Source organism: Notamacropus eugenii, chromosome 1 (genome assembly GCF_028372415.1).
Source record: "Notamacropus eugenii isolate mMacEug1 chromosome 1, mMacEug1.pri_v2, whole genome shotgun sequence".
Classification (NCBI taxonomy): Eukaryota; Metazoa; Chordata; class Mammalia; order Diprotodontia; family Macropodidae; genus Notamacropus; species Notamacropus eugenii.
The window spans coordinates 58,376,741-58,400,804 of record NC_092872.1 but is presented as its reverse complement, the minus strand read 5'-3'; the positions used below and the strand labels follow the sequence as shown (position 1 = coordinate 58,400,804).

Sequence of the window (24,064 nt, the reverse complement as noted above, 5' to 3'; positions counted from 1 at the left end):
GTTAACCTAGAGTTTGTATTTTATTCATTGAGCAATGGGAAAACTGAAGATTTTTGGAAGTTCTGTGAAAAAAATAAGGAAACATTCCATAAAAAATAGGTTTAAGGTAATCTCAGAATTAGTTGCTTGCTGCTCATCTATAAATAATAATCTATGCTGGATAAGTAGACACCATCCTCAGTTTCTTTCATTTTACCACCATTGGCAGAGGAGAAAGTACTTAAGTATATAAAACAGAAATCTAAAAACAACAAAGCACATAGGCTGGTAAGTTATTAGCTAGTGTGACAACTGTAATGAAGCTGACACATGTGACACCTGAGCACCCAGTGAAAGGCAACACCTTCCAACTTAAGCACTGAAATAGCATCAATGTGAGAATAGGAAGATGTAGAAGTGAAAAGCTGACTCAGCATCCTGTTTTCCCATACAGGAGAAAAGTACAGTAAAAAGGAGCATAAAGGAATGAACAAAGGTGTTGATGAGCTCTATTGCCTGAAGTAGCAAGTTGTCTAGAAACCTTGCTTTTTTTTAAAGCCAACTCATAACTGGCAACCCTTACCCCCTCCCCCAAGTGCTATTTGTTCTTTCTCTTATCCCTCCTAATTTACTAGACTAAGAAGAGTCAGTCAGCTTATTCAATCAGCCCCTTCCTCCTGTTTTCATTATTCAACATTCCTTCCTTATAGACTTATCTGTGCGGCTCTGGACAAGTCATTTAACCTCTATTTGCCTCAGTTTCCTCTTGTGTAAGATGGGGATCAAATGAAATAATATTTGTAAGTGCTTAGCACAGTGCCTGGCACATAGTAAGTGTTATATCAGTGTTAGCCACTATTCTGTTATTATTATTTCTTCAGTCTAGATCACCCTATTCAAGTCTTTGTTATACTGATATATCAGCTTCCAGAAAACTTTCCCTCCTTTCTCTAGAAGTTTATCCAACCCAATCCATCCCAGTACCAGTTCTTATGTATAGTAACCTCAATATTCACATTGGTATATCTTTAAATATCCTCACTTTCAAGTTTATCAACTTCAGCTCCTATGACCCACATTTCTACTCTTCCTCAACCATCCACAAGAAATGGTTTAGCCTTGGACCTCACCATCACCTCACATCATTCCACCTTTGTGATTGTGAATCATTGGATTTCCTAATCTAAACACTATTACTTTCTACAGGAAAGCTTTTCTGATCCCTCCATCCCACAAAAAATGACCTACTATTTGTTTCATATTTACTTAGATACGTTCAATATGTCTCCCTGATATAGGGAACTTATTTAATTTTTGTGTCTCTATTCCTAGAGTCTGGCACATAGTAGGTGCTTAGTCCATGCTTGTTGGTTAATGAATTGGTCATTGTATACATTGTTCTCTTGGTTTTGCTTACTTCACTCTAAATTGCTTCATACAAGTTTTCCCAGGTTTCTCTTTTGTCAGTTATTAGAGCATAATAATATCCTATGTTCATATACAATCTCTTACCTTCCTAGTTGAGTAAAATATATTCCTATGCCTAATTGAGTGTATGTATATTTTTCCCTCTTTGAACCAATTTTGATAAGAGTGAGGTTCAAGTATTTCTTACCACCCACCACCATTTTCCTCTCCCTTTCCCCTCCACAAAAGCCCTTCCTTGCATTCCTCTTTTATGTGAAATAATTTCCTCCATTCTTTCTTTCATTTCTCCCTTCTCCCAATGCATCCCCCTTTGTCACCTATCCATTTTTTCGATCATCCCAACATAATTGCATTCCCATGCCTTCTTTCTATGCAGAATCGTTCTAACTTCCATAATAATAAAATTATAATAATCTTAGGAGTTACATTATCATCTTTTACATACGAATGTAAAAAGTTTAAAGTTTTTTGAGTCCCTTATGATTTCTCATTCATCTTTACCTTTTAATCAGAAGGACCTGAGTTCAAATCTCACCTCAGACACTTGACACTCACTAGCTGTGTGACCTTGGGCAAGTCACTTAACCCCAATTGCCTCATCCTGGGTCATTTCCAGTCATTCTGATGAATATCTGGTCACTGGATTCAGATGGCTCTGGAGGAAAAGTGAGGCTGGTGACCTGCACAGCTCTCCCTCACTCAAAAAAACAAAGTCAAGTGCAAGTCATGTCATCATTTGACACTCACTAGCTGTGTGACCTTGGGCAAATCACTTAACCCCAATTGCCTCATCCTGGGTCATTTCCAGTCATCCTGATGAATATCTGGTCACTGGATTCAGATGGCTCTGGGGGAGAAGTGAGGCTGGTGACCTGCACAGTCCTCCCTCACTCAAAACAAAGTCAAGTGCAAGTCATATCGTCATTTCTCTGATGGCATGGTCTTCTTTGGCAACAGAGGATGAACACACAAAAAATCTTTTAATGTTTCTCTTGAGTCTTCTATAGATTTTCTATTCAACTCTGATCTTTTTGTCAAGGATGCTTGAAAGTCCTCTATTTTATACATGTTTACTTTCCCCCTGAAAGATTATACTCAATTTTGCTGGGTAGGTTATTCTTGGTTGTAATCCTAGCTCTTTTGCATTCTAGAATATCTTATTCCAAGCCCTTTGCTCATTTAACATAGCAGCTACTAAATCTTGTGTGATCCTGACTATGGCTCTACATTATTTGAATGGTTTATTTTTAACTGCTTGAAGTATTTTCTCTTTGACCTTTGAGCTCTGGAATTTGGCTATATTATTCCAGGGACTTTTCATTTAGGTGATGATTAGTAGATTCTTTCATTTTCTATTTTATTCTCTGGTTGTAAGATATTGATGAAGTTTTCTTTAATCATGGATTTCAGGTAAGCCAATAATTCTTAAATTATCTCTCTTCTATCTGTTTTCCAGATCAATTGTTTTTCCAATGAGATATTTCACACTGTCTTCTATTTTATCATTCTTTTGACTTTGTTTTATTGTTTATTGTTTCTCGATGTCTTATGGAGTCATTAGCTTCCACTTGCCCAAATTTAATTTTAAAAGAATTATTTTCTTCAATGAACTTTTGTACCTCTTTTTCCATTTGGCCAATTCTGTTTTTTAAGGTATTGTTTTCTTTAGTATTTTTTGTACCTTGCTTTCATTTCTTTACTCTGTTTTTCCTCCACCACTCTTACTTGATTTTGAAGCTCTTCCAGGAATTCTTGTTGGGCTTATGTCCTGTTTACACTTTTTCTTTGAGCCTTTGCTTGTAGCTGTTTTGACATCATTGTCTTCTTGTGAGTTTGTGTCTTGATCTTCCTTGACATCACAATAACTTTTTATGGTCAGTTCTTTGTTGATGTTGTTGTTTGCTCATTTTTCTAGCCTATTTTTTGACTTGGAACTTTATGTTAAAGTTGGGTTCTGTTCTGGGTATGCTGATGTGGGAGAGACACTGTCCCAAGCTTTTTTGCACTGCTGTTTTCAGAGCTAGTTCTATGAATTTGGAAGTTTTTGGTATTTCCAAGTTGGTGTGTTCACTGCTCTCATGTTCTGTGCTTTGGTCATTACACAGGAAGGATTCCTGATCCCTTGGAATAGCGATACTATTCCTCAGGGCCCCTTTGTGACCAAAAGTGCTCCTCTCTGCCCCTAAAATGCTCCTCAGAAATGGGTTGTCAAACAGTGTCTGATCCAGTGCTAGCACAGGAATCCCTTGTAATCTCTTTCTTACCAGTTGCCTGATCCCTTTATTGTCTCTGGCTCAAGAGCTCCTAAAGCTGCTGCTGTTGTCACCAACACCAGGTCTCATCACTGGCATTGCATCCATTTCAGCTCTGAGCCAGGCCCCACCCTTGTCCCACAAATCACTCCTTCTGACCTCATAAGTTGTCTTGGGTTGGAAGAATGTCTCACCCTGACTTTTTGTTGACTCTGTCCCTCCAGAATTCAATTTGAGGCCTTATTTTAAAGTTGTTTGGAGGGAATGTTGGGAGAACTTGGATGCAGTGCTTCCTCTACTTTTATTTTGGCTGCACTCCCAGTTTCTTTATTCTTTAGAATAGTTTTGAAGAGGGAAAATAATACACCTTCCAGAAGAATTATAAAGTGAAATATTTGTCAAACACAGCTAATTCATTAGGAAAGGAAATTATTGTTAACCATATCAAAGAATAAATACAAAATTGAACTTTGGATAAGAGGTAGAAAAAGTTTCAGCTTTTCCAAAGTATTGACCTTTGTAAATATTTCTTTTATCACATATTCGTTCTTAGGGCATAGTAAGTCTACAGGTTAATATTTCAGAAATAGAGTATATAAACAATTATCTAACACTAAGATAAGCTTTGATAAGATCTGAGATTACGTTTAGACTGGATTCATGATTTGGATAAGGATCCTAATAATAGCACACATTTATGTTCTACTTTAAGGTATACAAATTATTAACTTTGTAAGTCTATGATTCTAGTCACATTTGGAAATTGGTATTCCAGATACCATTCCTTATAATGGTTTATTCCCATAGGTTATGCTGCAACTATATTTACCTTACTCTTGTTGAGAAATGTCCAAATCACTTTCTCTTTTAGTTCCTATTTTATCTATTTTCATTTCTACTGATTGTAGAAACTGGTTCATGGACAAATATATTAAGAATAAGATGTGTAACATTGCATTACTTGCTGGATTCTTTTCTTTTATACTTTTTGACCCAAAAGATAAGTATGTGAAGAGGTGGTAAAGAGGTAGGTGGTCCATTTTCATGCTAAGGCTAACTAGTGTTCTTCATCCCATCTACTCCCTTATCCTCTGGGAGTTTGCCTGATAAATCATTCCCTCTTTCTCTCATCTTCAGTCTCTTTTTATCCAGTGGTTTCTTCCCTGACACTTGTTCAGATTTTCTCCATCCTTAATCTTTACCTTTATCCTTACCATTCCCAAGCTGCTATCTTACATCTCTTCTTCTGTTGGCAGTTGATCTCCTACAAGGATTATCTAAGAATTAGATGATGTAGTTGCTTGGGCTCATTGCTTACATTTTATCACTTTTCAACCTCATGCAATCTGGCTTTTCAACCCACCAGTCTACTGAAACTACATTTTCCAGAATTTCTCATAGTTTCTTAATCATTAAACTGGATGGACTTTTTCTCGCTTCTAAATCTGTTTGAAATTCCTGCAACTTTTGACACTGTTGATCACTCTCCTCTCTTGGATTTCTTCCATGACATTGTCTTCTTTTGATTTTCCTTTTACCTGTCTAACTGTTCCTTTTGGATCTCCATTGTTGGATCATCATCCTAGATCCCACTTGCTGAAATATTCTTCATTTCTCTCTATGTATTTTCTCCATTTGGGATCTTATCAACTTCCATGAGTTCAGTTATCACCTATCTGTAGATGATTCACAGACCTTTATATCTGATCCTAATCTCTCTCCTGAACTCTAACCCTGTTTTCCTATCTCCCTGTTAGACATCTCTAATTGGTTGTCCTGTAGGAGGAAATTGGGGTTCATCAGGTGTCCTACATTTAGATAATTTCTTCCTTCCTTTCCTTACTTTTTAATATGTGTATAAGGAGGCTTTTTTTGGTTGTTGTTTGGAATTTTTTCCCTTTTCCAACTGATCTGAGCTTCATAATTTCTTTCATTATGTGTGATACAAAAAATAGTGGGATCTACCTAGAGTGGTGTTTTTAATATTCATTGACTCGTTTGATTGCTCTCTTTTTCCTTATCTGTTCTACCTTTAAAAAAGTTTGCTACCACATCTATAAGTAATAAAGATGAGAATATTTTTCTATTTACTTGACTTCTTTTTTCCATTAGAATGGGTCTAGACTTTTGTGCATAAAACAATCCCTGTATAGTTTTATATAAACTTTCAGTGGTTTTGTTGAAACCTTGGAGTAGTCTTCAAATTTTCCTTTCTTTATCTAATCAGTAGTCAAGTCCTGTTGATTCTCTATCAATCATATATATCTTTCACTCTAGTTCCCTTTTTACAATTGCCATTGCTTCCACCCTCATGTGGGCTTTGCCTTATTATTTTTATCTTTCTTTTAGAGGTTACTTAACATCTGCCTGAAATACTCTTCTTTTTTTATTTTCATTTTAAAATTTTTACTTTATTTTTTTAATTTAAATTCCAAATTCTCTCTCTCCAGTACCTTCCCTACCCATTGAGAAGGCAAACAATATGTCAGTTATCCATGTGAAATCATCCAAAACACACTTGCCTGAAATACCATACTAGTCTCCTGACACATCTCCCTTCCTGCCAGTTTTTCCTTCCATTCACTTTCATTTTACAAGCATTTATTAAAGACTTGCTATGTATCAGGTACTATGCACATCCTTCATATAACTTCCAGATTAGTCTTCCATTTCTCTTAAAGCCCCTATGCCTTCCCATTGTTTATGGAAAGAAATGTTAAATTGCTTAATCTGACCTTTAGGCTTGGGCTGTGACTCTCTACAACCTCTTTATAGTCTTTTAGTTTATAGGAGAATCCTTTCCCTTATTAATTCAATACTGTTGCCAAACTCTGTTTTTTGTTTTCTCCAAGTATGTCCTACGTTTTCTTAATTGTGCCTTTGCCCATGATGTTCCCAATACAAGAATGCATTATAAGAATACTACCCCACCCTAGTGTCTCTGATTGACAACTTCCTAGCCATACTTCAGATTCCCTTACAAAACTTTTTCTGATATAATCTAGAAATGATTTCCTCAGCATCATATTTCTCTTAGGTGCTCAACCATATTATCATTTGTATTATGTTAATTTATTTTCCTCTTATTTCCCATACCAGATTGTGAACTCCTTAGGGATATGGACTTTGTCTTATTTATCTTTTTTGTCTCTCCTGTGCCTAGCATAGTGCTCTTTAAGTAGTAGGCACTTGATAAATGTTATTAAATGAATGGACAAATTAATGAATGCCATTTAATTTCCTGGCATCCACTTTATTTTAGGAAATGATACAGAAACAGTCTTTTGATTTAAAAATGACTAGATACATATATTTTCTTCTTTGTTAATTTGTTCTCATTTCGTTTTTTAGGACATTTAAATCATATATTTTTCTAATTAACCTACATCTGTAAAATTCTCCTCTAGTTTAATTTATTATTCTTACCTAGGTCTGGATCTATGTGCCTGAAATATTCAGGAGACAGCTATAGGTTAGTTCAGTTGCCATATCCTATCCCTGAATAATTGATGGAAATGATTGTTCAAAAACTTATTGTTAATTCATATAGTCGCAATTTATATAGTGATCATTTGTAGCTATGTCCTTAGTTTATTTTCTGTTACCTTTCTTAATGTTGAAGTATGTATGCTCATAGGCATATTGGTTCAAATATTAACTGATTATGAGACTAATTTTCTTAAATATTAGTATTAACATTTTATTTCTCTTTCAGTCTATATAGTTCATAATCTGAAGTCCTCTTGATAACTGTCTTTCAGTTCTTCTCTTTACATTTGCTCTTCATTTTTAAATAGCCTCAGTTGTTTTCATGTTTACTTTTTCCCCATATTAATTTCTTTTCCCCCATAATTAGTCTCTTCATCCTTAGTTACTTTTCTTTGGTCATTTTTGTCATTTTCACTGTCCTGAAATTCTTCTTGTATTGTATTTTTCTTCAAGTTTTTTATAGGTCTTTTTGTGTATTAATTTTCCGATTTGATAATTTTAAAAATACCTATTTAATTGTCATGTGTGTGTGTGTGTGTGTGTGTGTACACGTGTGTGTAATTTTCCTTTCCTTGACTTCTGAATTCTTCCATGTTGGAGTTATCATTTCCCCTGAGGTTGTCTATCTTCCTTCAGTGTTTAGCCACATCCACACTCTCCCAACTATATACTCATTTTGCTTTTCGGGCCTCTCTTCATTTCTCTTTACATGCCTCACTTTTATGCCTTAGCCTTTTCCATGCTTACTATCACTTTGCTTCTTGTATATTTCCTTTCCTCCCCTTTCTCATGAGCCTTACTCCTCTTATCTCTTATATTTCTTCAATTCAACAAACGTTAAAAAACCGCCGCATGTGAGGCAACATACCAGGTGCTGGGATATAAAGCAAAAAATGGAAAGAACCTTACTCTCCAGAAACTTGTATTTCAGTGGGGAAGAACTGCAACTTACATTTCTGTAGGGCTTTACAAACCACTTTACACCTGTTATATCCCTTTGTCTTCACAATAAGTCTCTGAGGTAGGTATTACCATCTTATCCCCAATTTGCAGAGGAGGAAATAGGCTCTGAAAGAGTGAGTGACTTTGCCATATACCATCAGAGGCAAAATTTGAGCCCACTCTCTCCTGATCCCTTTCTAGCATACCACACTGCCTCTGTACCTCCTCATTCGATTTTATCTGCATTTACACATCTTATCATAATCCCTTCAAGTAATGTTTTTCTTAGTTCTTTGCTTCCAATGCGATCAATCGGACATTCTCTCGTCCGAGATAAAATGAATTGTTAGCATCTGGTTATTAGCACAAAGTTAATTTTGTGGTAAACAGAGTCTGTTTTCATTTCTTGATCTTTTCATAGTCTCTTCTCACTATTTAAAATCTATATATTATAGTTTCCTTTGAAAATCATGTTTCTTCCTTATAATATTTTTGATAAATACTGTTTTCTGAAGTTTACTATGAAAATTTTTTCCACTTCTGTATCTTTTTTATCCAAACGTACCCCTGAATGCATGAAATTCTCTTCTCTTATAGGTTTGTTTCAATAATTATTGCCTTTGAATTCACTGCCATCCTTCAACTATCTTACCTAACTTTTCTGTAAGTATTATTTGAATCCCTTCTTTAATGCTTATTCTTTTTATTAGTCTCAAATATACATAGGCTTTCTGTAAATCCTCTCTTTTCCCTTTTATTCTTCCTCAAATCCACATATAAGAGGAGTGTCATCCACCTCTCAGCCCTGATTAATATCACTTAAAAGATATCCTGCTCCATGAAATCTTTTTTAGGTGAAAATGCCACTGGGATTGAATTACAGAATCAGTCAATTAATCAAATCTGTAAAATAGGTGGAAACAATTCTTAGATATCTCTATTGAATCAATCCAAGAAATTTTGGTTTCAAACAAGCTTCAAACCATTGGATGATATAAGATGATGAAATATATTGTGATTGAAAGAACCTGACGAACCTTTGGCCCTAAGAATATCGAGGAATGGATTAGAGCAGGAAAACAGCTTAACTTTTGGAATGCTTTGAGGAACCAGACCCTGGCATCTATTACTAGAGGACAACAAAGTGAGAAAGGGGAATTGAGCCCAGAGATACTGGGAAACGTTACCATCATTGACCATGTCATCAGAGAGAATGGATCAGTAACAAAGACTGCATCCAGGTGGGAGTGGAGAGAGGACAAATACACATACTGAGGAAAAGGAACTTCAGGGAGTGTGACCTTTCTGAGTCTGAGAGAAATGCAGATTGAACACTCACAAGGGCCCAGATCCTCTGTGCCCAGTAGGGAATTAGAGTTCAAGAGACTTTCAGTGATCTTCCAGGAGGGAAGAAAAGGACTTGCAGCCTACAAGAAACTGAGCTACTACTTAGTCATATATGCTCTCTGCGGAGCCTATGTTTCCCTGGACTTGTATGTACTCTTGGAGGAAAATGATCCCCGAATTTTGTGGGGATGTTTTGGACCAACTCTTTTTACTGTGTAGTACTTTAGTAAACACTTATTTCTAAGAGCTAATTAAATCTGACTGGCTGGAAATGAATAGAAATATACCAAAGAAGAGTATGTGAGTCAGGACTAGAAAACCACCTGTAACCCTCATGGTTACCCCTGCCTAGACCGTAAAGGGAGAAGTAGTCCAACACCCTCTGCAAACCTGTCTTGCTAGTCCATTAGGTGCTGTGGACGTCGCAGAGGCCTGGAGCAGGGTGAGAGGTACTGTATACATTTTATGTTTTTCCAGATTCTAATTTCTAAATCTTTCCTGCTTAATGTTTAATCCAGGAGCCTAAAAACAATAATTCCTGGCTTCTAGCTGTATTATCTTTTTCTTTGACTGGTTATGTCTATTTTAAAATGATCTCTCTTTCTTTGACTTTGCATCATGTTTTAGACTATTTACTATGTTCCATTTTTATTTATAGTTTACTGTGTAATTATTCTATATTAATGTGTTATATTCCTTGCTAGATTGTGAGTTCTTGAATTCAAGGGCCATTTCTCAATTTTCTTTTTATTACCCTGAATACTTAGCACTGTGCTTTATGAATTTTAGGTATTTAATAAATATTCTTGAATGAATGAATGAAAAATATCTCCTTTTTCAAAACGTTCTGTTTTCTCTCAACCTGCTTTCCACATTGCAAATATTATGCTAATAATGGAGCTCTCCTATTTAAAATGTTCATTGCTGCATATAACTAACACTGAATTTTGCAATTTGGTCATTCATGGAGAGTCTGAGTCTTTCAGTGTTGGTGATTTTATTTCCATGAAGTCTTTGAGCAGTTGAAAGCAGCCTACTTTTTGAAAACAAAGTAAATTGGTATGCAGAATAAAATAAGCAGAACTAGGAAAAAATTAGACATAATGTCTACAACGTTGTAAATGGAAAGAACAATAAAATTAAATTGAAAGCAGTAATGATCATTTATAATGATCAGATTTTACCCTGGAAAAGAAACTGTGCATGTAGAATTATATGTGCCTGTTCAATTGTGTCTTACTACCAGATCGCAATTGAGATAAAGGTTGATTTTGTTAAACTGCTTTTTTTTCTCTTTCTTTTTGAATTATTGTTATGGGGATTGGCTGAATGGGTAGGAGAGAGATGAGGAATACATTTGGAAACAAGGTCATATAAAAACAAAAGTTATCAATTAGGAATGAAATTTTTTAAAAAATGAATTGGTACTATAAAGGTATTCAAATACTTTTCTGTAAAGAAAGGAGTTGTTTTAGGATTTCTATCAAGAGATATGAGAGCTGTTGCTTGTAACACTTTGCCATTGTTAATGTTTAAAAATTCAATATGTAGCATTTATTAAGTAGCAAGTATGTGTAAAGAAAGAGGTATTAAAGAGAAATATGCAAAATTTTCTGGATACTATGAGAGAAACAAAAATATGGTCTGTGCCTATTAGCTATTCCCTATTATGGTTCAACTTCCTGCTCACTAGGAAGAATTTCATAATGGTTATTTAGGCAATGGACCTTTTTCTTTCCTTCTTCCTTTGTTTCTTGTTCTTCCACCACCAACCTCCTGACATAGTAGGATTTCATCTGTTCCTTTAGATCTTTTTTCTTCTTTGTTTTTACCTTGAAGCATTTCTCTCCTGTTTAGCACGCTATTTTTTTGTCTCTCTACCTTGACTCAGGCCCATACCTTGGGCGTACTCCCTTCTCGTTGCCACTTCCCAAACCCTTGGTTTCCTTTATGCCTCAGCCAAAGCGCCATCTCCTAGGGAAGCTTTTCCTCATCCTTTTAGTTGTTAGTACTCTAGTCTCTACCTTTTGAAATTACTTTCTATTTACTTAGCTCTGTACTTCTCATGTTCCCCCATGGAATGCAAGGACCTTTAGTGCAGGGGAGTTTGCACCTAGCATAGTAAGCTTGCACATAGTTGGTTTAATACATATTTTTTTTAAAAAATTATATTGAATTGAATGTCTGATAATTAGAAAGTAGCTAAACAGATGGCAGTCACATTAGTATAATATAATTTTATGGTGCCACAAAAAGATGAATAGGAATAGAAGGAAATATGCTTTAAAACCTATATTATTCAAAGCAATATCAGCAGAACCAAAATTGTGTACACACTGACTACAAGTATTACACCACTACCACTGCTACATAGTTTACTAGACCATAGGATGTAGGTAATAGAGTAGGAAGAGCATTAAATTTAGATTCATAGGGCCTGACATACACAGGAAGTCCTGCTATTGCAGGTTCTTTGATCTGCTTTTCTAAAATAAAAGACAGCTTTGGGGGGGGTGTCAACAATCACTTTAATCAAGCACCTTTATATCCTTCACTTAGTTCAGGGGAAGAAGTCAGCACCCTGAACTTCAGAGAAAATACAGAGAAGTACAGATCGACAGGACTTCCAACTGTCTGACAGATCAACTGACAGATAACTCTCTGACCATACATACATAGTTAACAGAGAGAGAAGCACCAACACCTGGGTTTTCAAAAGGGGGAGAACTCCTTAGCAGCTGCCCAAACAAAACACTTCCAATCAGTAAGCCCCAAAGTAAAACCTCACCTCAAAATACTTGCACATTTTTCAGAGCCAGAGGGCATCACAACCTTGTGAACCTCTTTAACAAAAATCGTGGGCCTTCCTACTAATCTTTCCAGACCCTTTAATGAGTGGGGAAGATCTTCTTTAATCACATTATTCAATCAGAGGCACTTGATTATGCTTAAACAAAAACAGCCAAAGATCCTACTTTGCTTGCTTTTACATGGGATCCTAGCTCTGCTATACACTATTCATATGCCTTGAACATAAAATCATTTAACATCTCTGGTCCTCTTTTTTCTTATCTGTGAAATTAGGGTGTTGGACTAGATGACTTCTTAAGCTCTCCTCCAACATTAAATCTATGATTCAATGATCCACTGCTCATGAACCCACCTCCCTTCAATCTATTGTATTATTCATGAGATATCTTAGCAAATAAAAAGTTACTTAAAATGAATTCCCCATTACTATGCATCTTTAAGTAAAGGCTAGAGGACTGTGTGTGGGGGGGGGTGGTGGGGGGGGGGGGGGGGATAGTGTAAAGAGGAGTCTTGCTTTAGATATGAGTTAAACTAGATGGTTTTTGACCATCATTAGTCTTTCTGACTAATATTCCATGTGCTTCTATATATGAAATATCACTACTTCCATAACCCTTCAGCTGGCAATGACTTTTGCACTTATGGCCCCCATAAAACATTTTGCATGAGCCTCTTTAATACACATCTTATATATTTTTATATATTATAATTCACAAACTTTTACTCAAATGCCTAACTGTGATATGGAGATAATTCTGATTTCTTTAAGTTTGTACTAATAGGTGATTATGTACATGGTCTGACAATTACTATTATCCTTAGGAAAGTTTTATTTATAATCTAGTTTTTTTGAAATCTTAAATTGGTCAGTGAGTTTCCTGTGCATCTGTATTGATCTCTTTCAAAGCTCCTTCTTTTCTTCCTCATTGGAATGGTTTCTATTTGTGTCTTCAAATTTCCATTCTTTTTTTAAAATAGTTGATGTTGTTTATAAAGACAAAATACATATATAAAGCAAATTAAATTACATGTACTTTCTTTGTGTCTAGAAGGAAAGTTTTTAGGTCTTTACGAGAGAACCCAGGGGGAGAAAAGAGATGCAGGGTTAACTCTTAGAGTCAAAGTTAATATGGAGAAGGGAAACATTCAGAAGTACAGCATCTGTTCCCAAATCCCTTATGATCATTTGGCCCAAATTTTCTCCATACCATAGTCCTGGGATATTCTTTATCAGTAGCTATCTCTGCCTATCTGACATAGTATATTTTTTAAAACATCCGCAGATATTCTCTGCCCATTTCCTTATGAGAACTCTGGGTGCTTAGCATCCTCATTGCTGAGAGTCCTTTGAGTGTTTGCTGAGCTAGAAGAACTGATAATAGGGTGCCACATCTAGTAAAAGAAGAGACAACTTCTGGGTGGATGTAGCTTCCTAAGCGACAAGATGTGACTTCAGTGAGAGGCAGGAGAATAACAGTACATCTTTATCCCAATATAATGATAGTAGGGCTGATGATTCTTGTGTACACCATGGACTTAACTAGATAGACTTGTACTGGGGCCCCTTTGTCTTTGCCTTTGCCTCTCTTGTGTGTTTCTTTCCTTTTAGCATTGATCTTGAGAACACAGACATGTCCAGAACTGATATCTTCCACTTCCCTGCCTTCCAGACAAAATCAGGAAAGTACCTAAGCAGTTACAAGAATAGCTTGGCCCCCTGGAGAGTCAGCATTAGAAAGACAGTCAGATTTTCATTCTTTAGAATTTCCTATCCCCCTTATTTCCAATTTCCCCTGTAAAATTTTAGGCTCTGGGATTCTATCTGTCCTTTCTTGCAGATCTTGAATACATTGACTACTATGCTTTTTTTTAATTAATTTTTTTCATTCAGCAAAAATTTGCCTTCTCAACCTCCTTCTTTTGCCTTCAGTGGACAAAGAAAGAAAAACAAAACCTCTGTTGCAAACATTTATAGTCAAGAAAAATAAATTATCTCATTGATCATGCCCCCAAAAACTGTCTCATTCTGCCCTGAATCTTTTTATCTCACTCAGGAAGTAGGTCACATTTTTCCTCATGATCTCCTGGAGTCATCTTTGCTTATTACACTGGTCCGAGTTCCTAAGTCTCTGAAAGCTTGTATTTCCAATATTGTCTGCATATAAATTGTTGTCCTGGTTCTACTCACTTCACTCTGTATCAGTTTGAAAAAAAAAGCCCTGCCAGGGTTCTCTGAAGCCATCTCTGTCATAATTTCTTACAGCACAATAGTATTCTTATCTCATTTATAAACCATAATTTGTTCAGCCATTCTCCAGTTGATGAGCACCCCTCCAGTTTCCAATTCTTTGAAATAGGAAGAGCTGCTATAAATATTTTTGTACATTCTTAGAATTTGTTCTGCTTAAGATTAATACCTCTCTTAGTTTATATCCCCTTTCCTTTCTCCCCTTCCCCCTCTCATTCTTTTTTGAGTGATAGTTATCTACCCAAATGGGTGTGTGTGTGTGTGTCTGTTTTTCCTTTAGATGAGAGTAAGGGAACCTGCTCTTTCCTCCTTGTTAGTATGGACTTCTACTTGAATACCCCTATTATGTAAGATAATTTCCCCTAACCTTCTCTATCCCTTCTCCCCCATCCTTTCCCCACCTTTCCATTTTTTTAATATCAAGACACAAAAGAACCACTCCCAGACCCTCTGTCTAATTAGACTCTCTGTATGATCCTGGATGATGATTGGGTTCAGAAGGAATATATGCATCAGTTCCCCGTATTAAAACATAAACCATTTATCCTTGTTCAGTCCATTATGATCATTCAATCAGGTTTACCTTTTTATGTTTCTCTTGACTCTTAGGCTTGCACTTCAAGGATTCTATGTACCTCTTAACTTTTCATCAGGAATTCCTGGGATTCCTATTCCTCTGTTGCATTAAGGATCCATCTCTCCCCCCCCCCCCCCCCACTTTTATGATTATACTCAATTTTGCTGATTAAGTTATTCTTGGCTTTGAGCCATCTTGAATATCATATTCCAGGTTCTCTGTTTCTTTATTGTGGTGACTTCTAAATCTTTTGTGATCTTATTAGCTTATATGTGGTCCATTTCAATTTTCAGAGAGTTTGTTGCTTGAGCAAGGTTTGATACCTCTTTTATCATGCTGTACATTCCCTTTCCAATTCTTTCTTCCATAACTCTCATTTCTTTTTGATTTTTTTCCTCAAACACTCTTGTTTCATTGATAAAAATATTTAACTTTCTTTTTTAAAAAACCCTTCATCTCTTTCAGAAAATAGAACTAGAAAGGTAGAAGAAGAAAGCAAGGTATAAAAATCTAGAGAGTCAAGAGCAGAGCAGGAGGGAGGAAGATAGGTTCAATTGCCTTTGAGAACTTACAAACCTCTTTTACTAATCCTAATTTCCTCATAAAGACAAAAAGTCATTTTAAATTCTACCAATATTAATGAATGGCATCAAAACATGGAATATGCCTGCTTTCAAAGAATTAAAAATTCGTGTCACTTAGTGAGTAATGGAGGCACATGGTGAGTATCAGTAGACTGCCATATATAACCATTAAGGAGCTCCAAAGGAGAAGAGTAAAAGACTTCATTAAGGAATTGTATAAAGAGAAGGTGGGCTGGTTAAGTGGCAAGAATCTGGAATGACACGCAGACAGAGTGTTCTGATGAAGTGAGAAAGCTTCCTTACAGTGATGGACAAGGGTGTGTGGGTGCAGAGAATGACTGCCTGCCTGCCTGCTTGGGGCTGGCCACATGGCTGCCCTTGTAGAGTAACACACAGCGGACACAGGCTGGCAGGCTGTGGCTTCAAGCATCCTGAACATTCTTGCTCCTCTTCTCTCTTTTCATGCATGAGAGGGCAATGATTTGTGTAGCCCTTGGGGTATGAACAAACCACCGCTCTAGTGAAGTCCTTTAAAATTTCACAATATGCATTTCAAACCAGGAGGCTAAGCTTAGCCCTATATTAGTGTTGAACTATGATCTATGAACTATGATCATAGCGTAAGGCTTCACTTAATTGAGCTAATCAAATTGAAATATAAATAGGACAAATAATTAGCATATCACTTTTCCCTGAAATAAACTGATTGGAGACATCAGTTTGGCCACCATAACATTTTAACATAACAGAACATAACCATAACATCTTACATTACAGTAAACACATCATAAATAAATGCCTCAGTAGAGAAATCCAAACTAGGAATAATATTGGCATAGTTATTTATGAAGTGATTCAGTAGATACTTTTCTAACTACATGATAAAAGCTTATGGTTATAGCATTCTTTGCAGTTTATACAGTTCTCTCTTCAAAACATGCTATTAAATAGGTAGTATGTATGTCATTACCCCCATTTTATAAATGAGGATATAGCACCCGGGGTGCATCTACTCTCTCACATGGGGTCCCCAGAAAAATGCCCCATGTTTAAGATTTCCCATGGGTCCCTATTTACTCAGAATGATAGTTCATAAGCCCCCATTGATGTGTCTGCTTTTTCTATAATTAGCCAATTGACATAGTTCAGAGTAAAGTCCAAAATTTAATGAAATAGCATAGGAAGAAGAATATTTTCCCCAGAAACACAGGGCACACTGTTCTACAAATCTGCACAACATCAGTGCAGAGAATGAGTATGTTGGGACCATGTATGAGGGACAGGAGGAGCAGAGAGGGACAATTCACATTTTTGAGGGTGAATGATGTTTCACCATCTTTAGGTTGGCACCTGTCCAGGCACAGTATGTCCATTGGACCTGCTCATTACTGAGTATAGTGTGTCTCTATCCTACCGTTTTTTCCATGAGACTGAAATACAATGGCTAACATTGCTTTAATAAGAGTAGACAGACAGCTTTTTAGTCATAGTCACCATTCCAATCCAACAAAAACCCCCCGAGTATCCTCAAGCTAAAACTAGATCTGTCCTTTTAACAATTAAAATTTTTTTTACAATTTTGCAATTATAAAACAATTATAAAGCATTGAGCTTTGAGGGTATCCTAGCACTTTGCATATGGTATCTCATTTGATTTTTACTATAACTGCCTAAAGTAGGTGCTTTTATTATCTCCATTTTACAGATGAGGAAAGTAATATTGAGAAGGGTTAAGTGGCTGGTCTAGGGTCATATAACTAGTAAGCCTTTGAGGCAGTATTTGAACTCAGGTCTCTGTGACTCCAAGTCCAATTCTCTATCTACTGTGTAATCTTGCTACCAGATATCAAGCTTTCTGTTACAGATAAGGACTTTATCTTAAACTCTCTTATGTAACCTCTCTTCTCATTTACAGATTGTCCCAGGCTTAACTACAAATCAGTCTGAATCAGGACCCACCCAGCCCACTTTCCTGCTTTTAGACTTTCAGCCCTGTTAGACTCTTCATGACCCCATTAGAGAGGTCTTCTTAGCAAAGACACTGGATTTCCTTCTCCAGCTCATTTTATAGATAGGGAAACTGAGGCAAATAGGATTGAACGACTTTCCCAGGGTTATATACTTAGTAAGTGTTGAGGGCAGATTTGAAGTCAGGAAGATGAGTCTTCCTGACTCCAGACCAAACACTCTATCCACTTCACCACCTAGCTGCCTCAGTCGTTTTTTCTCTGAGAACCTGGGAATGGTGCCCTTATATTTACCTAAAGAAAGCCCAATTGCTCTAGTGGTAACATTTTAGCCAGATGGCCCAGTGAACCTTGAGCCTAGAGTAAGAAAGACCTGAGTACAAATACAGCTTCAGATACTTAATAGCTTTGTGACCCTGGGCAAGTTACTTAACCTCTCTTTGCCTCAATTTCCTCATCTGTAAAATGGGGGTCATAATAGCACCTATGTCTCAAGGTTGTCATTTCAAGATCAAATGAAATAATTGTAAAGAGCTTAGGATAGTGCCTGGCACAGAGTAAGCTCTATATAAATATCACCTATTAATTATTATTACTAGGAAGGCTTCAATATCCTTATAAGAATAAGAGGCAAAGACAGACAGAATTCAAGCCCAGGTGTCCCACCTGAAGATCCTTTGTTTTTTCTGTTGTCACCATTCTTTTTCATGTATATAGGGACCAACAAAAAAATTCCTTATTACCAACCAGATGAAGCTGCTGAAATACATATCACTTTTCAGCTGCTGCTGTTTTGGGGGAGTGGAGTGAATATGACAGCAGGAAATGTATCAGAATCTTAAAGAGCAGCCAATGCCTTGGGGCATATTTGTGATGGTGTGCTTGGAAGCTTTCGTTCCTTCTCTATTGATCTGTTGCCTTTGTGAAGGTTGTGTTGTTCTTTTGAAGTAATTAAAACAACCTATTGAAAAGAACTGTATGTGTACCATTTGTGGGGAAGAAATGTATTTGAGAATTTTTAGGCCCTGATTGATGAGCTTTTTTTGGTGTATTAATTGTTGCAGTCCTCAGGCAACATCCTACTTTACTTTCTCTTCAGGTTAATGAGACTACATTTAAATCCCTTGGGAGAAAAGTTTATTTTAAAACTGCTACTGTGGCGAAAGAGCCTTTTTGGTGCTCGAACAAGAGTGCAGGAAGTAAAAGATGCCTCCTTTGGCTGCGTGAGTGAAGCCCCTCTGGGCTTGATAAGTCCACTCACATACTTCTGGTGTTTTATAGACCCATCTGGGGCTGAGGCTTAGAACTGGGAAAGGCTGAAAAGCACAGTCATGGTTATTTTTCCGTAGCCAGCCATAGGCACAATGGAAACTTTATACATCCTACACCAATGTGCCACCCCACCCCCACCAATAAATAAATGAATGAATAAATAAATAAATAAAACCCTGAGGTTTGGCAGCAAGGGAAATTGTTAGTTTTCAAAGAGGTAAAATTTCTAGCCTTGATTATGGGATTTTGTGCTACCTTGCAAATTCCTTGGTACCTATATATGTAGCACTGACCATATGTCTTTTCTGGCTCCCCTAAAGGCTACACATCCTGAATTCCTATAATCTGATACTCCTTGAAATATAATCCTTGAAATATAGAGGGGTAAGGGAGCTTTTGGGTCATCTAGTCCAACAAAGAACTTTCAGAGATGGAAGTTGCCAGAGGTCACAGCTGGTTAGAGAGGAGCCTAAGCCTGACCCCTCTCTTCCGTACTCTTTAATGCTCAGCCACAATGCCTTGTAGAATGACTTCCCGAGTCTAGATGAGAAGACTTTTGTCCCAATTAAACAGTTCTTTAGAGGTTAGCCAGGTACAAACACTTAAAACCTTAGTGAACCCTACAAGGAGCAGAAGTATGACTTTTCTCTCATCCATCCCTTTGAGTTCTCCCAGGCTGAAATGAGGAAATCAGTTAAGTGTTGTAAATTATATGCTCTGAGAACAATGACCCTTGAATTTATATACTAGTAAACTAGTTTGAAAATATTTCATATAATTGCATTTATTTTAGAAAGGTAGAGTTGGAAGGAACCTTGGAGATCATCCAATCTAACCTTTTTTTTTTTAAACAAATGAGGACATCATATGACCAGAGAAAGTTAAATGACTTGCCCAAGTTTACTTAAGTAGTGAGTAGCAGAGCCAGGATTTAAATCAAAGTCTTCCCACTCCAAATCTAGTGCCCTTTCAACTATATATATATATATATATATATATATATATATATATATATATATATATATATATATCAGTAAACAAATGTGAAGCGTGAAAATTTGTTATGTTAACAGGGTCATTTTCCTTTTATGCATTCATTTTCACTCAAAGCTAGATATTTTATCAGTTTTTTGTTTAGTCATTTTCAGTCATGTCCAACTCTTCATGACCCCATTTGATGTTTTCTTTTCTTTTTTTTTTTTTTGAGATTTGTAAATTTATTTTTTTTTTATTTTTTTTTTTTAATGTTTAACAATCATTGCCATACAATTGCGATTTTATCCCTCCCCACCCACCCCCCACTACCTCCCTCCCTCCCCACGACTGCATACAATTCTGTATAGATTCTACATATACTTTCCTATTGAGTATATTTTCACTATAGTCATGCTATGTAGTCAGACTAAGATAAATGAAAGAATCCGTATAACAAATCAGAACATGATATACAAACAGCCATTTGATGTTTTCTTGGCAAAGATACTAGAGTGGTTTGCCCTTTTCCTCTCCAGCTAATTTTACAGATGAGGACACTGAGGCAAACAGGATTAAGTGACTTGCTCAGTGCCCCACAGTTAGCAAATGTTTGAGATTTCGTTGAACTCCTGTCTTTCTGATGCTAGACCTGGCACACTACCCACTGCACCCCCTACTAACTGCCCATTTTATCGGTTAGGCCAGTGATTGATTTATGAATCAAAGCTTAATGCATGTATATATTTTTATTAGGAAGAATATAAAATTTCAAGGATGTTGTTGAAGTTCAAAGTCCATATAGAATGAATCTTAAAGTTTTATTCAGCTATGTCCTAACATTTAAAAATATGAATCTAAATTATTCTCACTACTGATATTACAATTCCTTAGGTTGTTTTTTATTTTTCTAAAGGTTTTTTTTTTTACTGGATTCTGAAAACACAAATAATGATAATTCACTTTAAAATATAATCATGTTGAGCACTGTTAGGAAAGAGGGAGTATTATGGGATTAAGCAATGATATTTCTAAAAATATTGGAGATTACTGTTTTAAACTCTGCCTAGTCTATTTGACTGCCCAATAATTAGTTAATAAGCATTAAGTACCTACTCCATATTGAGCATATAAAGGAATTAGAGGGACTTGGCAGTTTATTTAAATTCTACCCTAGGATTTTTATATATACATCTACTGGTGCTAGTAAACTAATATAGTTTGAGTTTTGTGTGGGAAATCATCTCCTTATTCATCTAGCTCATGAATTATGCTAAGTAATAACAACTCACAATTATAACGCAGTTTCTACTTTGCAAAGCATTCTTTTGGCAATAGTCCAGTAAGGTAGCCATCACATGTATTACTATTCCCATTTTACAAGGCCAGAGAAGTTAAACCCACAGTCACAGAACTAGTGAGTAGCACACTTAAGGTCTTCTGACTTCAAATTCAGTGTTCTTCTGCCTCATTTATATTCACAGATTTTTTTCTTACACTTTGCAAAATGCTTTCACACATTCTCATTCAGACTTCAGTAACACTATAAGACAGATAAGGAAATGAAGTATCTGACAGGTTAAATGACTTGCTTGTTAAGTGTCACATGGCTAGTTGGTCAGTGGTAGAGCTAGATTTCTGACATGAGTATTCTTTCCTTTATACATACTGTCTCTCCAGGGCTTAGAGCAATTTGGATTTTCATGAAGTTGTTTAAGTATTCAAGCCCATAGAATCTCTGAAAGTTCTCAATGATGTGCAGTTAAATATGCGGTATATTTTAAGTCATATCTCAGATTTCCATGAGAGCCTTAAATGTCATACAGTTTGTCCATTTAACCCACTTTTCTTATTGAGATTGTATGAAGGAACCTATTATAGAATAGACTGTAGGATTACAAAGGAGAAGCTTTCTGAAATCATTGGTAAAATTCAATAGGCACATAATAAATATTGAATTAGAACTGTGTGGTTTTTATTGCTATATTTATTTTCAATGTAACCATACTTTTATGGCAATGTTGTGGGCATAACCATTGCATATATAATAATAATAGCTAGCACTGTGTAGCACTTTTACAAATATCATCTTCTTCAAATCCTCACAACAGTTCTGAGCAGTAGGTGCTATTATTATGCCCATGTTTACAGATGAGGAAACTGAGGCAAATAGATTAAATGAACTTGCCCAGGATCACATAGTTTGCAAGTCTCAAGCAGGATTTGAACTCAGGAATTGTCATTAGCTACCAGAATTTACAGATTGAGATATGTTACTTGAAGTAAACACAAGTTGTTTATAACATCAATTATTTTTTGTCATTGTGAAAGGTCATATGACCATTTATAGCTTTAAATGTGTTTCTACCTGTTTCTTGTCTCTGCCTGTTTCTACCTTTTTTACCTGTTTCTCTTCTCTAAAATTAAGTAAGAAAGACCATTATAGGAGTGAATATTGTCTTTTTTGAAGCAAAAAGGTTTTCCCTCAGACTATAAATCTAAAATAAAAATGTGTAAGTGAAAAATTATGATTCAATGTACAAAATTTTACTTTAAATATATCCTAAAAAGTTGCATATGATGTATACATCAAGGTCAACTCTAATTCAATGGTTGTTTCCATTCATGATGATTATGATTTTTATCCTTAGGTTTGAAGACATACCTGATATCGGGTCAGAGAGTCCTGAAAGAATCCCACTGCAGCTGTTCAGAGGCGTTACTTTCTGGCTTTGAGGCAGGGGATTGCTCAAGCTTATCTTCAGGCCCTAAATTGCAGGGAACATCGTCACCAGAGAGTGTCAGCGACTTGGCGAAGACTTTTAAAACCTTTGATAAGAATAAGGTTAGTTTTTTCATATGTTGTTTAAAAAACATTATTTTCATTTTAGAATAAAATTTATGAAAAATAAATGTTTATTTGGCTCATGCCAAACTTCTTAGTATATAGGGGAAGTAATCATTTTTATTTTCAGCACCCTAGTTTTCTTCTGACATAGTCATCTTAATCATCCTTGTTAGTTCTAGTTTTCTTTGTTTTCTCCAGTTGGATAATAGGTAATTCTGCTTGTAGATAATTTGGAGAAAATTTTCTATATTTTATTTCAAAGTGACGCTTTCCCACATTGCCCACCTATAACTCTCTGGAAACAAAATTACACTTTATTATTATTTTCATCACTGAGGTATATCTGGTATTAATTTACTGTAGCAATATATGCTTCAATGTAGTTCATGGCCAAGGGCCTTACCTGCCTTTTCCTCATCTCCCTCTTCCCCAAGCTCTGGACTTTGTGAATCTAGGAGCTGAGCCAACAGAGTTGTTTTCTCTTTGGCTCATTATGTCTCCGCTCAGAGTAAACTCTGGGAAATCTCCATAAATAGCTTGCGTCTGAGTCAGTCAGCTAGCATTTATGAAGCACTTACTATATGTCTAGTCCTGTGCTAAGCTCTGAGGATACAAAGAAAGGCAAAAACCAGTCCTGCTCTCAAGGAGCTCAGTCTGTTGGGGGAGACAACATGCATATAACTATGTACAAACAAGCTGCATACAGGAAAAATTAGAGGTAAGATATTAGCATTAAGGAGAATTAGGAAAGGCTTATTGTGCAGAAAGTAGGATTTCAGCTGACACTTGAAGGAAGCCAAGAGGCCAAGTTAAGGAAGGAATGAGTTTTAGGCATAGGAGACAATCAGTGAAAATGCACAGTCAGAAAATGCAATGTTGTGTGTAAGGAGGCTGTTGTCACTGTATTACAGTGTACATGGGGGAGAGGGAGGGGAGAATTTGTGTGATGTAAGAAGGCTGAAAAGTTAGGAAAGGGCCATGTTATAGAGGACTTTATAAGCCAAACAGAGAATTTTATATTTGATCTTGGAGGTGTTAAGGAGGTACTGGGGTGATTACATGGGGAAGAGGTGACATAGTCAGATTTGTACTTTGGGAATACTGATTTGACCATTAAGTGAAGAAAGTACTTGAGTGGGGAGAGACTTGAGGCAGGGAGACCAAGGAGCAGGCTTGGTTCAGGTATGAGGTGATGGTCTACACCAGGGTGGTGGCCATGTCAGAAGAAAGGAGGGGATGTATAAGAAAGATGTTATGAAGATCAAAATGATGGCAACTTGGCAACCATTTGCATTTGCAGGGTAAGAGAGAGTTAGTAGCTGAACATGACACACAGTTTGCAAGTGTG

The 24,064-nt window shown here is 36.3% G+C and overlaps 1 protein-coding gene across 2 annotated transcripts in view; it reads left to right on the top strand.

Moving 5' to 3' along the window:
• Nucleotides 1–24,064, top strand: part of ADCY9 (adenylate cyclase 9) — a 165,421-nt gene that overhangs the window by 72,392 nt on the left and 68,965 nt on the right. For both annotated transcript variants that reach the window (XM_072603319.1, XM_072603308.1), the window contains exon 2: nt 22,520–22,713. In XM_072603319.1, coding sequence (XP_072459420.1) covers nt 22,520–22,713 — 194 coding nt within the window. The remainder of the gene's footprint in view (nt 1–22,519; nt 22,714–24,064) is intronic.